This window comes from Gorilla gorilla, chromosome 11 (genome assembly GCF_029281585.2).
Source record: "Gorilla gorilla gorilla isolate KB3781 chromosome 11, NHGRI_mGorGor1-v2.1_pri, whole genome shotgun sequence".
NCBI classification, from domain to species: domain Eukaryota; kingdom Metazoa; phylum Chordata; class Mammalia; order Primates; family Hominidae; genus Gorilla; species Gorilla gorilla.
Window position 1 is genome coordinate 73,306,997 of NC_073235.2, and position 17,762 is coordinate 73,324,758.

The window sequence follows — 17,762 nt, forward strand, 5'->3', positions numbered from 1 at the left end:
ACCATAACTGGCTAATTTTTGTATGTTTAATAGAGATTGGGTTTCTCCATGTTGCCCAGGCTAGTCTCGAACTCCTGGCCTCAAGAGTTCTGCCTGCCTCGGCCTCCTAAAGTGCAGGGATTACAGGCGTGAACCACCGCACACAGTCCCCCCTTGCCCTTCTTGGTATAGGAGAGTGTATTCGTCAGCTATTGTCACAATATTTGATATAGTTTGGATGTTTGTCCTCTCTAAATCTCGTGCTGAAATGTGACCCCCAATGTTGAAGGTGGGGCCTAATGGGAACGGCAATCAATCATGCACCCCTTCTGTTAAAGTTCCAGTTTCCTCCCCTGAGTAACTGGCCAGGATTAGGGGAAGAAACCTGGCCTGGAATAGAAGTTTAAGTTATTAGATTCTCCACAACTAAGTCAGAACTTTCCAGAACCTTTTCACAAACAACAGCCCCAGATACCTATGTTTGAAAATGGGGACTAAATATCTGTTATTTTAAATAGTCCAAGAGCTTTTACACTAAAAGAAATGAATAAAATATTACTCTCCTCAGTCTCCCATGAATTCTGTATTTCACTAAAGCATCTCAGGTGGGAAATCCTCCTTTTTGCATCCCACCCTTTTGGGGAAGGACTGATTTTGCCTTGGTTTTTGTTGAGATCAGAAGACACAGATATACCTTTAAAGCTCCCCATCAGAATTACAATCCAGAACTGTATTTCCTTGGTTTCCAGTTTTGCAGTGAATCAGTTTCTTGCCTAATATTCACAGGTTCACTACATTTGAGACACAGCTAGGTGGGAAAAATACAGATGCCATGCACCCCCTAGTCTTTCACCAAAGGGACGCACTACCCTAGGTGTTTCAGGTCACTTCCGGAGCACTTCTGACCATTTGAAAAGGCCCTGCTTTGTGAAATATGGCAGGGATGAGTATGAGCCTGCATTCTTCCTTGAGAACTGCTCCCTTGGGAGGCCTGTTGTTTCTTCTCAGAAATTGTAATCTATTGCCACCTGGTGGTCATTCTGTGTTCGTGTTTAGAATAGCAAGAATTGGACGTTTCAAGACTTGCACAAGGAGATTTGCCCGAACACAAATCACCCTGTCCTCCTTGATTCATTTCTTTGTATTAGAATATTTCCATCTTCTGACTATCAAGGGGGAAGGACCATTTGCCAGTTATCCGAAGAATCCAGCTCTCTTCTTTAGAAAAAGTGGCTGTAATTCCTAGAGTCCTCTCCAGCCTTCCAGCATTCTGCTGTCACCCCTCCCACCCCCTCTCACCCTTTTAACATTTTCCTGCCTCCCAGCTGTGAGTGTTGTGTGGTCTGTTGGGATGGGGGTGTGGATTTAGCTATGATCCTTCAAAAAAGTCCAGAATAATTCAGGGAACAATCTTCAAAGTACAAAAACAGCAAATGGACCTTAGCTCCGACTTAAGCAGAATGAAAGGTTAAGTTACGCTTCCCCCAGTTCTCGTCTCGGGAGACAGACGTTTAACCGGTGAGCACTGCCATTTTTTTTTTCCTTTTTGGTCATAAATTAGACACTTAAAATAGATTTTAAGGAGCCAGCTGAAACGAACCAATACCATGGCTCTAAATTACGTTTCCTGGAGGCTAAAAATTCTAATTGTGTCAAAAAAAATTGACGTGTCCTGTCTACTCACCTTGACTGACCACGTTTTAGGCATGAAGATCTCCCCGCAGCCCGTTTGGGCGCTCCTTCAACGCCTCACGCTCCTCCTACTCACCCGTTTTTCCCTTTGCAGAAAAGGCTTGGCCCCAAATCCGGTTGGAATATCTTTAAACAATCCCCCACCCACCCACGACGGGGAAAGGAATAAAGGGCATTGTGGGCGGAGGGTCGTGTTCCCAAGTCCCAGCGGTGGTTGACCTAAGGAAACGTTATCCTCGGCAGACAGGGTGGAGTAGCCGGGGCTGCAAGCTCGCAAATCCCTAATGCCCGAGAGAGACTGGAGAGGTCGCACATCGCCCCCTCCTTCTTCTGCCTTTGAGCGCCGCGTTCCCATTTCTTCAAAGCGGTTCAAATACAATTGAAACAGCTGGGCGGACACCACTCCCTTCCGGGCCACACTTCATCACCGGTTCGAGTCCCCGGAGAGGATATCTTTTTTCCACCCCCATTATCCCAAGAATCCTCCCCCAGGAATGATAAAAGATTAAAGGAAGAGTGAAAGACATAAACAAAAATATAGGTTTCAAATGTTGTTTAGAGCCGAATGACAACCACGGCCACTCTTAGTTCAAATTCCTACCGGAGAGAAGAGCAGTGGGCGAAATACCTCACCCCCCAACTAGGCAAAACAAACAGCAGTTACTGCCAGGAGGGAGGAGGGCTGGGGCGAGTCTGGTGGGTTGGCCCATAGCTATTGGCGGAAGCAAACGAAACAGAGGCATGGGGACCAGAAGGGCGGGCGCTGTCCTTCGTGCTGAAAGATCTATGCCCTACCTCAAAACTCAGTAATCTGGATGGGGTGGAATTCCAGGCCTTCAATTCCTTACCATTCCTGCTGTGCCCAAGAGTCCGAGTTGGAGGAGGAGATCATTGAAAATTAAATCAAATTTATGAAGTTTCTAAGTGCGCTCCTCTCCCTGCCTCACCGGAATATCCATTCCCGGCGTGCAGGATAATATAAACCGCAGGGACAATGCAAGCTCCAAAAAATAAGTGCTTGGCACATAGTAGGGGATTAATAAATATTCGTTTAATCAATTATTGCTAATATTCAATTAAACATTCTAAACAAGGACGGGCAAGAGGCTTCATTCCTCCCCTACTCACCATAAAGGAGAAAGAGAGGGATGTCCTCGAAGCTGGACGGACTCAGCTTCAGCTTGCGTTACCTAGCCTTGCAGGAGATTCCTTCTCCAACGAGATTATTTCATTGGCTAAAACGTTAGGGGTGTTTTGAACTCTGGGGTCAAAGGAGGAAGTGGTTGGAAATGTCTCAATCTCGTGCCACAGGTGAAGTAAACGAATCTTCCTTTCCAGGGAATCACGGGTTTTGGGAAAAGGTTGAGGCGAGCGGGCGTCTATGCTGGACAATGAAGAACGAGGGGCACCGGGAGATGTGTTGCCTCCTCCTTCCTGTCTCCTGCCCCATGCGTCTTGAATGATTTAGCACTGGCACCTGGCTCCCTGATTGGTGCGACCGTCTCGTTTAGGGAAGGCTCTAGGAGGGCCGGTGGATGGAATTCCGAGCTTCACCTGGTTGTATGCCGCCCACTTCAAGCGGCGCAGAGCAGCTGCCGGTTGAGTGGTTTGTGGGGACGTTTCCTACGTGGAGCAGGCACCCCCAGCCTGTCCAGCCCCAAGCCTCAGTGCCCGGGGCTGCAGTCACCGCGCGCCCCGCCGTTTAGGATGTTTTTTTGTGTCCTTAAAAAGTGCCCGGGATTTTATCGTCAGGTGGAGACAAGGCGACAAAACAGTAGTTTCTTTAGTACCAAAGGCAAAGCGATTATTTCAAACCCCACAGCGAGATCCCTCTTGCTGATCAGGCCATGTCTGCCCAGGGCGGACCCTTCGATCTCCCTTATGGAACTCTCGGTAATTTATAATATTTTTGTGTGTGTTTCCATCGTGTTGTGGTGAAAGGCGATAAGGCATTCAAAGAAAACGGACGGGCCTCGGCTGAACCAGTGAGGCCCCAGACGTGCGCATAAATAACCCCTGCGTGCTGCACCACCTGGGGAGAGGGGGAGGACCACGGTAAATACCAGTAAAGGAATCACTGCCTACACTGTGTCACCCAGACACGCACAGACATCAACATTTTTGCCCTAAAGAAAAAAACTGGGGGAGAAGAAAGGGGAGAACTTAAACTAGTGACAGGGCGGTGAGGGAAGGCATGAAAAGGCAAGCCGGCGCGTAACCTTCTGGCCAGCAGCTCCAGGTGTGGGCTGCACTCGGGCGCTGGCGGAGAGACCCGGGAGCGCAGGGCCTCTCGGTCTCTGGGCTCTTGGCGCCCTCTGGTGGGAATTTCTCTTTCAACGCATTTTTACGGCGAGGGGCTTTTCCCAACGCAGCGGTTCTTTTAACTACGCCTAAATATTGCAAAGGGAGAATCCTTAAAGCGCGTGAAATCGAAGGGGGAGCGGGCCAGGGCAAGGGGGGCTGGTCCGCCCCTCCCGGGGCACCTCTGTGCTCGGGTTCCCCATGCGCGTGCAGCGGCGCTCGTGCGTGTCATCAGCCTTCAGACGTGATTGATCAGGAGGCCTTCTTTTCCCATCACCAAGGGGGCCAAAGCGAGGAGCGAGCGCATAGCAAAAGGGACGCGGGGTCCTTTTCTCTGCCGGTGGCACTGGGTAGCTGTGGCCAGGTGTGGTACTTTGATGGGGCCCAGGGCTGGATGAGGAAACTGTAATTCCTCCATGGTCTAAGAGGTCTTCCCTCATTTCTGCCTCCTTTGCGGTTACAACAATCCCAGCTCCGTAGAGAGCCAACGAGGACACGACCCAAAGCGCGCTTTCGCTCAAGGAAGCGTCGCAGGGTCACAGATCTGGGGGAACCCCGGGGAAAAGGACTGAGGCAAAGCCGCCGCTCGTCTCCTACAACATATGGGAGGGGGAGGGGAAATGGGAGAGGGGAAAGGAGGGGAGGGAAGAAGAAACGCTCAGAAAGGCAGAATTCTTCGTAGGAATTATCTTTTCCCTCCTCTCACCCGACAGCCTGCCTATTTCCAAAGGGAAAAAAAAAAGTGTGTTGAGTACGTTCTGGATTACTCATAAGACCTTTTTTTTTTCCTTCCGGGCGCAAAACCGTGAGCTGGATTTATAATCGCCCTATAAAGCTCCAGAGGCGGTCAGGCACCTGCAGAGGAGCCCCGCCGCTCCGCCGACTAGCTGCCCCCGCGAGCAACGGCCTCGTGATTTCCCCGCCGATCCGGTCCCCGCCTCCCCACTCTGCCCCCGCCTACCCCGAAGCCGTGCAGCCGCCTCTCCGAATCTCTCTCTTCTCCTGGCGCTCGCGTGCGAGAGGGAACTAGCGAGAACGAGGAAGCAGCTGGAGGTGACGCCGGGCAGATTACGCCTGTCAGGGCCGAGCCGAGCGGATCGCTGGGCGCTGTGCAGAGGAAAGGCGGGAGTGCCCGGCTCGCTGTCGCCGAGCCGAGGTGGGTAAGCTAGCGACCACCTGGACTTCCCAGCGCCCAACCGTGGCTTTTCAGCCAGGTCCTCTCCTCCTGCGGCTTCTCAACCAACCCCATCCCAGCGCCGGCCACCCAACCTCCCGAAATGAGTGCTTCCTGCCCGCCCTAGTCCCTGCTCTCCACGGGTGCGCTGCGCAGGGACCCCCCCGCCCTCGTCACTCTTCTTATCCCTGCCCTCCGGATTCACGCCCCGGGCAAGCACGGAGGCTGAGGCTCTAGTTGAAGTGGGGCAAGAGCGATTTTCCCTTGAGCTTCCATGCTGCGAGCGCCTGTCCCTCCAAAGGGCGCCTGGGCAGCAGCAGCCGAAGGCGCTACTAGGAACGGTAACCTGTTACTTTCCCAGCGGCCGTAGTCGACCCGCTGCCCGAGTTGCTGTGCGAGTGCGCGCGCGGGGCTAGGAGTGAGGTCGGAGGGGGCGTGTGGAGGCGATGGCCGGTGGGCCCTTCTCTGTGGGGTCCTCGATCTACCCAGATTAGCCCGCAATCTCTCTGTCCCGGGGCCTTCGGGCGCCATCGCGCCAGCGCCGAGAGTCGAGCAGGGGCGCCGCGCAAGATCTTTGTCCGCCGACTCCTGCGCGCTGCGCGCAAGTTCGTTTCCCCGGTGACGTTCCCCATGCTTACTTACCCCACCCTCTCTGGATCTGTACCGCGAGAAATCTGGGGTCCTCAGGGGGCTAGGTAGAGGAGAAACGCTGAAACCGGACCGAAACCTCGCCCTAGGCTTAGCGATGGCTAAAAACCGGCTGGGATAAGAGGGAGGCAAGCAAGGTTCCGACTCGCTGCTTTCTGGCTGTCTGGAGTGCAAGGTGACTGTGGTTCTTCCCTGGCCAAGTCCGAGGGAGAACGTAAAGATATGGGCCTTTTTCCCCCTCTCACCTTGTCTCACCAAAGTCCCTAGTCCCCGGAGCAGTTAGCCTCTTTCTTTCCAGGGAATTAGCCAGACACAACAACGGGAACCAGACACCGAACCAGACATGCCCGCCCCGTGCGCCCTCCCCCCGCTGGCCCACACGCCGGCTGCTGAGTGCCCAATGGGGCTTGTAGTGGCTCGGCTGGAAAATCGCTCACTGAGCGCTCCCCTGTGCTCCTAGCCCAGTCCCCCACACCCTTGCGTCTTGTACAGGCCTTGGACCCCCACCCCGACCCCGACCCCGCCTCGTCTCGGCGCTTCACTCCAGGTCGCGCCGATGCACTGCCAGACTCGAGAGCGGCCCAGGGCTACGCTCCCTGCGCCCCAGTACCGGAGCTAGCGCGCACGTCTCCTCCGCTGCCCCCACCCCTGCGCACCCCTACCAGGCAGGCTCGCTGCCTTTCCTCCCTCTTGTCTCTCCAGAGCCGGATCTTCAAGGGGAGCCTCCGTGCCCCCGGCTGCTCAGTCCCTCCGGTGTGCAGGACCCCGGAAGTCCTCCCCGCACAGCTCTCGCTTCTCTTTGCAGCCTGTTTCTGCGCCGGACCAATCGAGGACTCCGGACAGTAGAGGCCCCGGGACGACCGAGCTGATGGCGTCTTCGACCCCATCTTCTTCCGCAACCTCCTCGAACGCGGGAGCGGACCCCAATACCACTAACCTGCGCCCCACAAGTAGGTCCCGCCCCAATTTTCTATCAAATGAACTGCAGGGAAGATGGGGGCGCTGGGACGTCGGGAGGCTGAGCTGGCGGAAAGGGAAGGGGGAGCGCGGAGATAATGGAGGCTGGGAAATAAATGGGGCTCTGACCCCGTCCCTGCCAGAGGTCATTCGGCTGTCAGGGACGCTAGGTGACTCCCAGGGCACCGGAGAGCGAGGACCACGGAAGGTCCGAGCAGCGGCGATCGTTGAGGGCTTCGCGGCGGCGGAGGGGCGCGCAGCCAGGATGTTGTTTTTATTCTGTTGTGTGTGGTTTCTTTGCTCCGTGGGACGACAGGGGTCAGCGCAGGGGGCGGAATGAAGAGCTAGGAGCCCCAGCAGGAATAAGAGTTTTCAGTCCCCGGCTTTCGTTGAGCCAAGATCTGACCTCCTCCTTTCCCCCTGCGCTGTGTTCTAAGTCTATAATCAGCGGAAATTTCGACGTTAATTGCAGCTTTTAGAAAACTCAAGGTCCCTAATTGCTCCAAATTTGCATCAAGCTATTGACGAGTTAGGGAGAAGTCAGGGGCGGGAAAGGTGCATAAAACTGAGACTGAGCCTTGACATTTCATACAATTAATTACATCTCAGAGACATAAATAAATAAATAAACAAATAGGGGAGCGGGCGGCATCCTGAGTGGCAAGAGATGGCGAACTGGGAGGGGGCAAGAAGATTTATCATAGAGAGGAGAGAGCACCTCTCTCCTTATCCCAGGCAAGAGATCTGTCAGGAGGTGACATGTCCCGAAAAGAGAGAAAGAAAAGAGACACCAGATAAAAGAGGGGGGAGGATTTATGCTTCCCTGTCTTAAGTGCGACAGGCTCCTCAACCCATTTCTAGAATCTATCTTTAATTTTATTTCCTACCTCTGTAAAGGCTTGAGATGAGAAAATTGTTTTTCTTTTTCCTTGTTGGAGTGAAGAAGTGTCTCCTGACCCCACCCCCCTAAAAAAAACTTATCAGCTTCAGACTGTAAGGGTTCCCGCTCCCCCATTTATTTATTTTGTTTCTGAGATGTAATTAATTGTATGAATTTCCAGAATTTGTATACAGAAAGGGCTTAAGAAGGATAGTGTGGTTACAGGGAGTGCTTATTGATGCGCTTTTATGGCACTTTATATTTGAGAAAATAAGTATCCTCATCAATGAAGTGGGGATTATTACCGGAAAGCCCCTTTAGACGCTGGCATTGGCTCCCGGGCAGGAGGTCTTGTGTTAAGTCCTCAGGTCTCATTCCAATTGCCTTTGCAGCTCCCTCTTCCCGCCACCCAGGAGGGATACAATTACCCACACAACAAAGAGGGCCCGGGAGACCTCGGGAGAGTCGCCAGCCCTGGTAGCATATGAACCAGGCACCGGCGTTGGAGCTGGCCAGGGCAGGGCGGGAGGAACGCGAGGCATGAGCGCCTTTGTGTGGTGCTTTCGCCTTGATGGATTTCTTTTCTGACGCTTTCCACATTTCCCTCCCCCTTTTGCCGCCTGGGGGTGGGGGTGGGGGGTTAGCAGGCAGTTGTGTTAATTTACCCTCCACTCCCGGCGCCCTTACTTCCCGGTGGCCGCCAGTCTCCGGCGCAAATGCCAAGTCACCAGTAGGAGACCCAACAGAGGCGATGACCTGAATCCGCACGTGGCCTGGTTCGCCTGGAAGCTACCAAAGCGAAGGCAAGAGAGCCCGGGACCCTGCTGTAAAACAGCAAGCAGCACGTGTCCCAGGCACACTGTTGCGGGCCCTTAGCCTAGCTATGGCATCCGCACCCCAGGCTTCAAAGGCGCGCTGGGCGCTCTATCCACTCTCACCCTCCCTTGCAGACAATACCTTTGCTCGCCCAGCTAGCTCCACTTCTTTGCCCCTTTAGAGTCTCCTGGGAGGTGGCGTTAGTGCAGGCAACCTAAGGCACTCTCTTGTTCCAGAAACCCTTGGGTGGGGCTTGGAGCCCTCCTTGTCCCCAACCACTAGGTGTTCCCGACCCTTGCTACATCAAAGGGGCTCTCTCGCTTGCTCTCCCCGTCTCCCTTTCCCTTTCTTTCATTGCAACCCCCAATTTTGAAAGGCAGTGCAATGTGTCTGAACTCTAACTTCCCTGCTGAGTGACCTTGGAAAACTCATGTAACCTCTCTGAGCCTCGATGTTTTTTCTTTGTCAAATGACTCTTAGATCAACACTCCTGCCAGTTTCATAGGACTGTTACGAGAATTAGATGAGATGATGTTGAAAGTGAAAGCACTTTATCAGGTCCAAATAGCTCTTTATCCGCCAGGTATTATTAGGGTTTCGCTTTTGCACTGATTTCCTGTCTGTCACTGGAACTCCATCTGTGACATGTCTTACCGACGTCAGGCTGTTTCTTCTCCCCGCTGGGGCTCTGTTGTGCCTCAGGTTTAATGGATATCACTCTCCTTATCGCCTCCAACACTTGTGCGAAGCTGGAGGCACCAGTCAGGGTAGGGTAAGCGAGTGCTTGGAGAGGTTTGCTTTGAGAGATTGGAAGGGGATTTCGTGCTGGGCTCACCACACCAGTCCGCTTGGGGGCTTAGTGGGGATGGGGCTGCTTTCCACGCTTCTTGCTGGAAGTTGAACCCCGAAGGCAGCAGGTAGACCTTGAGGGGTTTGAGAACAGCCTGGAAAAGAAGGAAAATCCAGCAGCACCTCCACCCTCAGTTGTGACTCAGAGGAAAGGTGCTTGATTCCATTTACCTTTGTCTGCTGAAGACCCAAGATGTCAGAGGGAAGGGTTAATGAGGGGCAGGTTGGGAAGAGGGGCCAGGGATGAGGACCTGAGGCGCACTATTGTCTTCCCCACTCCCCGGTCTGACTGAAGAGCAGCCATGCGAGCCCGATCATCTAGTCAAATACTATTTTTCACCCAATTAATTCTTGAACTCTTCCGCGACCCCATTTCATGCCAGTTTATTTTAAGCTGCCACTAGGCTGGAGACCCGCCAAGAAATTATGAGACGTTTCGGTCCCAGATGCCTGTGTTCCCTTTCTGGGCTGCTGTGGTCGCCCTTTGAGTCTGCGGGGCCTGGCCAGTGGGTGTTGGGCAGCTCGATCGGAGCCTGGCCCTTTGCGTGTGGGTCAGCCTTCACCCAACTCCGACCCCACCTCCGGAGCTGCCGGGCGGGGGTCGCTTGCGGGCCCGGAGGGGCGCCGGGTGCCCCGCCTCTCAGAGACACCGTTCTATATTTGAAGCCAGGAGCAGGAAGGGAGTATGATGGGGGCTTAGAGGATATGCCTGTCGGCTCACAGATTTGGCTCCTAGCTCCTTTCAGGAAGTAGCTTTTAATGAAGAGCTCTGGCAAAGTCCTCATCCTCCCCCAAGAAAACCATTGTCCTCCACCCATTTCCCCGCGGTCGGAACCTCCCTGACCGAACCTCTCTCCCTCTCTCTCGTCCTAGCGTACGATACCTGGTGCGGCGTGGCCCATGGATGCACCAGAAAACTGGGGCTCAAGATCTGCGGTAAGTGACAGGACCCACTGGCGCCCGGCTGGGTGGCGCGGCGGGCGGACCTTTGGGGCTTGGGAGACTGGGACGCAAGCGGAGGGGGATCCGGGCTCATGGGTCTGATTTTCTAATGTAATTACAGCCAGGACAGCCAGCGACCACGCTCCCCTACAGGCCCTGACCCTCCTCTGCCCGCCCCAGACCTGATCCCCAGGGGTCTTTTCCTCTGGAGTCCCCAATCCCCAACACCCCGTGGAGCGAACGCCGGGTGCCCTGCCTGGGCGCAGAAGCGGGAGGAAAGCGCCCCCGCGCGGCAACCCCGCTTTCCTAGCCCCGCGCGCAAGCAGCTCCCACCCGGTGCCGCGCACTCTGCCCGCGCGTCCCAAAGGTCGCGTAGAAAAGGTGAACTGATCTGGCTTGCTGGAGAGCAGACCAAAGGCGGTGTATCTGCCTAAAGCTGTAGCTGACACGTCTCCCCCATCCCCTACATCATCGCCTACCCCTCACTCGCACCTCCACCCGCGCAGTCGGGTCGCATTGAAAGTGGTCTCTCCACCTTGAGGGGTTTTGCCCTGAGATATCATAACGGATTCATGTTTCTTTCTTTGGGGCCTCGGAGGCTAAAGAAAAGGATTGCCTGGAGCCCTCCATGGCCTGCCTGAGGGAGGCACAAGGGTTTGCCTGGCGCATCCTTGAAGGCGAGGAGGGAAGGGAAAGGGGACGAGCAGGGGCGAGGAGCCGCAGGCGGCGAAAGAATCGGGAAGGAAGAAAATAGATCAGGGAGCTGGAGAGGAGAAAGAACTGCTCTCTGGAGACAGGAGGGTCTGAAATGAAAACGCCCAAAGGATGTAATTTTTTTAAAGGAAAAAGGGAGATTTGTTCGAAGGGACACAGCTGAGTGACTCTGGCTGAACAATGAGGACTCGCTTTCCTGGCTACATTTCACCGACTAAAATTCTCTAGCCTTATCAGACCAGAAAATACGGATGTCCCCGGGCAGAGGTTGGAGAGGCGGGGGAAGATTAACGAGCGGCTTATTAAAGAGCCATCCGTCAGCTGCTGCGCGCGGGAGATAGCGGCAGAGCAGGCACGGGACACGCCCGCCCGCCCTAGCCCCGGAGCGCCCAGAGCCGCCCGCTGCCTGGGTGCTCTCTGCACCTGATCTTCCCAGCCTCCCTGAGTCCCGGGGCGAGGGCGGTGGCAGTTTGCAGTCAGAGCAGAGTGGCCGCTTTGGGGAACTACTCCCTTCCCTGCTTGGCCGCGCTGCACCCTCCCTGCGTTTCTGGGGCTCTGTCCTCTAGACCCTGGGACTCGGCGTTTAGGGAGGAACAGGCGCTGGATTCCTAGACCCAGCCATTTTCCACCGAAAGCCTAGCCCTGCCGCCGGGCGGCCTGGGGGTTTGGCCTTCTCCCCAGCGCAGGACGCCCGTGGGGCGAGGCCAGGGCTGCATCCCTGTGCTGGGGCAGCCGGCGGCCGCGGATCTTTGTTCTATAAATAGCCCCGTCCCACTCCCACCCCCACCTCCACCCCCACCCTGCCGCCATTCTGGGCTTAATGGCCCGTTTCGCGCCAGGTCCCTTCGGCGGCCGCAGCGCTCGGCTTCTGCAGCCGTCATTGTCATGCAGCCAGCCGGGCAGGCAGAACTGAGCGAGCCCTGGGCAGCCGAGGACGGGGTAGGGGCAGGCTCTGGGTGACGGCTCCTTACCCGCGGCGCCTGGCCTGTTGAGGGTGGGGGGCAGCCCTCATTCACTCCCATCCTGCCCCCTGCTGTCCCCTGCTCCTCTGGCTGCAGGCGCTCCACTTCCGCGGGAATAAAAGGTCTAAGTGCTTCTTATGGGGACATACCCGACCAGTTCAGAAAGGGTAAAGAGGCGGGAAAGAGTGGGGCTTCGCTGGGTCCGGAAATAGGGAACCCGGAGTTGGCCTCAACTCCCCCTCCCCCACTGTCAGCCGAAGCTAGGAGGGAGAGCTCCTGGGGGCTACAGTCCTCAGAGAGTTTCCTCCCTGTGTCTGCTCCCCACAACCCATGGTAGTCTGTTGAGGAGAAATTGCCTTGGGCTAAAATGCCCTGCTTTTGGGGCCACAGGTTAGGAGGCTTCCCATTAGGTTTGATTGTGAAAGAAAACAAAACACCAAGATTTATTTTCCACACCTTGAGACAACTTTGGCTTTCCATTTTAATCTAGTGGAGGCAGAGTGCAGTCTTTTGTGTTGGCCCTGGGTCCACAGCTCCCTGCCTGCCTACACACACACACACACACACACACACACACACACACACACACACACACACACACACACCCCTCGCTTCATCCCTGGAGGGATGGACCTAGAGGGTCCCTTCTTGACTTGACACCATCCAGGTTGGTTTACCCTTTCACATTAAGAGAGCAGAGGAACTCATGGTCCTCTTCCCACTTCCAAACCCACTGCCCTGGATGACTCTCAGAAGCACCCTCAGTGCCTTGCCAAAATTCAACCCCCACCCACTCTCCCCCTGCCCTTCCCCAAAAGCCACAGAATGAAGCTGCAAGGAAGGCCCTGGGCCCCACTAGTGGTAGCCCTGAAGGCAGGATTAGCTCTGGAGGCAGAATCCCCCAGGGAGAGTAATCAGCTAGAAGAAACCCATGGTCTTGCCAAGAGCTGGAGAGTGCTGCAGGCATGGTGGCATGACCTAAATATGATGAGTTGCAGGGATCCCTAAGTTCTGGCTCCAGGCTCTGCTAACTTCCCAGGGTGTCCTTGGGCTTCCATCACTTATCTCTTGCTGCCAACTACAGCCCCTGAGCTGTTTTATTTAGCCTACACTCGTGTGTGTGTGTGTGTGTGTGTGTGTGTGTGTGTATGTATATGTATGTGTGTGTAATTTTGTATCAAGTGCCAAACCTTAAAAATAGATTTCAAGTGCTCTCTTTTTCTGGTTTCTCTTGAAAAAACTTGGGGGTGGGCAATGGGGAGGGAAACATGGCAGGTGCTGTTAGCCCAAGAAAATCAGAAAAAGAAGTCATGGTGGCTCACATCTGTAATTCCAACACTTTGGGAGGCCAAGGTGGTAGGATCATTTGAGGCCAGGAGTTTGAGACTAGCCTGAGCAGCATAGGGAGACCCCATCTCTACAAAAACTTTCAAAAAATTAGCCAGGTGTGGTGGCCACATAGCTGCAGTCCTAGCTACTCAGGAGGATGAGGCAGGAGGATCGCTTGAGCCCAGGAGTTTGAGATTACAATGAGCTATGATGGCACCACTACACTCCAGTCTGGACAACAGCAATACAGTATGACCCTGTCTCAAAAACAAACAAACAAACAAATGAAAAAGAGCCCCTCCATCTATGCATATGCAATTCCATGCCATAGCTTGGTGAACAGAGAAAGTGCTGGGCTTCAGCTCCCACGTGCCCTGTTGGCCATAGGTGTTTATGCCATACACAGCTCAAAGCCCCACTTGGCAACAACTGGCTGGAGCCAGGTGCTTTCTAGCTACACATACCTGTGCGCACATGCACGCACACATACACATACACACTCTCTCATTGGGCCCCATAAGCCTTTGAGTTTGGCAGCAGGGGTGAGGAACCTGCAGCAGGAGCTCCCCTCAGCTCAGAGGTGGAGTCATGACTTTTCTCCCCTTGCGGCTGGCCAGTATGCTAGCACCCAACCAAACACAACTGCAGCTTTGCCTCTCCTCTGCTTTCCTCTTTGCCTCTAAGAATGTAGAGCTCTGTGACCAGTTACCCACAGGCTTAAACTAGGTCCTCGAAGCTGGGGTGTAGAGCAAGACGGAGTACACTCGGCTTCATTCTCTGGGACCCCTTCTTACAGGACCCCTTGCTAGCCAGGGAAATTGTCAAGGCACTGACCTCCATGTCATCCACCACCTCTTCATCCTTGGAGAAGCAGTTCCTTCCAGGGCCTCTCAGAGCCGAGGGAGGCCTGGATCACCTACCTTTCTGAGGATCCCAGTATTTTAGAGAACAAACACCTTCCTAAACAAAGTGAAAGACATGACAATATATATTATATGTTTATATTAGCAAATTAATTGTTTTAACATAAATTATAACGCAGTGTAAGTGTGCTATTCATAAAATAATTACAGGATTTAGAGAGGATTCTGATTCCTAGTACATTACTGGAAGTGCAGCCCAAGGAATGGGATGCAGGTTTAAAGCCGTGTCGTAGGGCCAAGGCAGTGGCTCGCACCTGTAATCCCAGCACTTTGGGAGGCCAAGACAGGTGGATCACCTGAGGTCAGGAGTTTGAGACCAGCCTGACCAACATGGCGAAACCCCCATCTCTACTAAAAATACAAAAATTAGCTGGACGTGCTGGTAGGCACCTGTAATCCCAACTACTTGGGAGGCTGAGGCAGGAGAATCACTTGAACTTGGGAGATGGAGGTTGTGGTGAGCCAAGATCATGCCACTGCACTCCAGCCTGGGTGACAGAGCAAGACTCCGTCTCAAAAAAAAAAAAAAAAAAAAAAAAAAACTGTGGCATAATGATTGTTTCTCAGCCTCATGAGCACATCTCTGGGAGAGTCTGTGTCAAAACCTCAAGCCGAGTTTCTGCTTCCTGCAGCTGCCCAGAGGGAAGGGGCTTCAAGGTGGGGAGACTCAGGGAGTGAGTCAGAAGCCTAACCAGACGTCGGGGACAACAGAGTGGAGGTTCAGCTGGGCAGGACCTCACTACATGAGGCCACATGGGTTTGGTCTTTCAAGTCTGGCAAATTCCACAGCTTCATGTTCTGGGATGAGAGGAGCAGTCTCAGAGTTCAGGTGCCATCTGATCCTGCATCCCTCTGGCAAATGAGTGCTGGCTCCTGGTTCTGGACTTCGAGGATTTGGAGGAGGAATTCAGGAAGTAGGCAAAGAGATATGGAAAAGGATGCAATCCCATCTTTATACCCAAGTGTGGAGCTCTATTATAGTGTATTTCCCCCCTTGTCATGTCCTTTGGGCTTTAGTGATAAATGTAAAAGGTGCTGGGAGCAACAAAAAGCTTGGTGGCTCTGCTTTCCCCTTCTTCCCTCCAGAAATAACCCCTGGCTCCCTTGTGTGGGAGGATTCTAATCACCGCAGCCTTCCCACGCATCCCTCCTTCTCCCGCCCATCACGGTTGAATTGTAGTCCTGGGAAGCAAAGCTGAATTCTCCAGATTAACTTGCCTTTTTGCACCTCTTGGGACTTTCTTCCAAGTCTGCCTTGTGACACGTGTGACTCCGCAAGTTTCTTGGTATTTACAGAGACAGCTTTGGGGTCACCAAGAAGCTTAGAACCTTTTTCCTCTTTTCAGTGTGCTGCATTTTGGGCTAAGACTGAGGCTGAATTGAAGGAGGAGAAGCCAAGGGAAAGAGCAGACGTGCAGGCCAGGAGCCCCACAGGGGATGGTGGAGATGTGGAGGGAGTGTGCTCCACACTGGCAGGTTCTCCTGCCCTTTTGGCTCAACCCTCTTTCCCCGTTTGTTGCCAGAGTTTGTCCTGCTCACCTTGGGCAGGAGAACTTTCCACTCACTCCGAGGGGCAGAGGTGAGGCACTGAGAATCCCGCCCTGGGCTCAGATCCCTCCTGTCATCTCTGTGGAATTCTTGGATGACTAGTTTTATTCCAGCATTGGTCACCATCTGCCAGGCTTGTGGGCTCCTGGAGGGCAGGGGATCTGTCCCACTAGCTTTATCAGTCCCCAATCCTAGATGCTTAGCAAAGTTTTTGTACAACAGGTGCTCAATAAGTACTCATAGAATTAAATGGCAACACAGAAGATTGAAGCTTTTTTTTGTCTCGCAGTACCTTCATTCAAGGAGAGGGGGTGGTGCAAGAAAAGCTGCATTCAGGTTTGCATTCAGAAAAATACCACTTATGTTCAACCCTGTGAGCATTACCCGGTGCTGGAGGAAAGTGTCTGCCCGAATCCTCTGTGTTGGACCTCACTCCTTCTCCTTCTGCCATCCTCACCCCTCCTCCTTCTGCTGTCCTCCCTCTGCTATCCTCACCCTCCTCCCTCTGCTGTCCTCGCCCTCCTCCCTCTGCTGTCCTCGCCCTCCTCTCTCTGCTGTCCTCACCCCTCCTCTCTCTGCTATCCTCACCCCTCTGCTGTCCTCACCCCTCCTCTCTCTGCTATCCTCACCCCTCCTCTTTCTGCTGTCCTCACCCCTCCTCTCTCTGCTGTCCTCACCCCTCCCCTTCCCTCTGCCGTCCTCACCTCTCCTCCCTCTGCTGTCCTCACCCTCCTCTCTCTGCTGTCCTCACCCTCCTCCCTCTGCTGTCCTCACCCTCCTCCCTCTGCTGTCCTCACCCTCTTCCCTCTGCTGTCCTCATCTTCCTCCCTCTGCTGTCCTCATCCCCTTCCCTCTGCTGTCCTCACCCTCCTCCCTCTGCTGTCCCCACCCTCCTCCCTCTGCTGTCCTCACCCCTCCTCTTCCCTCTGCGGTCCTCGCTGTCCTCCCTCTGCTGTCCTTGATCTCCTCCCTCTGCTGTCCTCACCCTCCTACCTCTGCTGTCCTCACCGTCCTCCTCTGCTGTCCTCACCCCTCCTCTTCCCTCTGTTGTCCTTGCCCTCCTCCCTCTGCTGTCCTCACCCTCCTACCTCTGCTGTCCTCACCCTCCTCCTCTGTTGTCCTCACCCTCCTCCTCTGTTGTCCACACCCTTCTCCCTCTGCTGTCCTCACCCTCCTCCCTCTGCTGTCCTCGCCCTCCTACCTCTGCTGTCCTCACCCTCCTTCCTCTGCTGTCCTCACCCCTCCTCTTCCCTCTGCTGTCCTCACCTCTCCTCCCTCTGCTGTCCTCACCTTCCTCCCTCTGCGGTCCTTGCTCTCCTCCCTCTGTGGTCCTCACTCTCCTTCCTCTGCTGTCCTCACCCCTCCTCATCTCTCTGCTGTCCTCACCTCTCCTCCCTCTGCTATCCTCATCCTCCTCCCTCAGCTGTCCTCACCTCTCCTCCTCCCTCTGCTATTCTCTCCCCTCCTCCTTCTGCTTATACAGCCCATAAACAGTGCTGGCAGCATCTTCTCTGATTGTGTCTCCCCCTTTAAAGCCCTATCCTGGGGCTGGTCACTGGAGTGGAAGCTGTCCAACTTACTTAATTGTGAGTTCACTGTCACATTCAGAGAGGAGAACGGGCTTCACTTACTGTTTTTCTCTCTTGCATGACTGGGCCTCTGCCACTGATGACATTTGGCACCGCCCCCCTCCCTGCCTGAAGGCGAGCAGTGCCAGAGCCACTGTATTTAAAACACAGACACTCACTTCTTTTCTCAGGAGAAACAAGAGCCCTGCTTGGAGAGTTGATTCGCTCCGCAGCTGACCTTCAGGGGCTGGGCAGTTTGTAGCACTCTCTCTGACCAGCTTCTTGTGCCATAGGCTTCTTGCAAAGGACCAACAGCCTGGAAGAGAAGAGTCGCCTTGTGAGTGCCTTCAAGGAGAGGCAATCCTCCAAGAACCTGCTTTCCTGTGAAAACAGCGACCGGGATGCCCGCTTCCGGCGCACAGAGACTGACTTCTCCAATCTGTTTGCTAGAGGTAGCTCCTGCCCCACTCCCGCCCCATG

The 17,762-nt window shown here is 54.3% G+C and overlaps 1 protein-coding gene across 2 annotated transcripts in view; it reads left to right on the forward strand.

The window, feature by feature from the left end:
• The first annotated feature begins 4,049 nt into the window (after nt 1–4,049).
• Nucleotides 4,050–17,762, forward strand: part of GAD1 (glutamate decarboxylase 1) — a 45,231-nt gene continuing 31,518 nt past the window's right edge. The window contains exons 1-4 of one of the 2 annotated variants that reach the window (XM_055379152.2): nt 4,050–5,128; nt 6,600–6,744; nt 10,170–10,232; nt 17,576–17,734. In XM_055379152.2, the coding sequence (XP_055235127.1) occupies nt 6,663–6,744; nt 10,170–10,232; nt 17,576–17,734 (304 nt within the window). In that variant the 5' untranslated portion in view covers nt 4,050–5,128; nt 6,600–6,662. The remainder of the gene's footprint in view (nt 5,129–6,599; nt 6,745–10,169; nt 10,233–17,575; nt 17,735–17,762) is intronic. The other variant, XM_019022482.4, reaches the window with a different exon arrangement.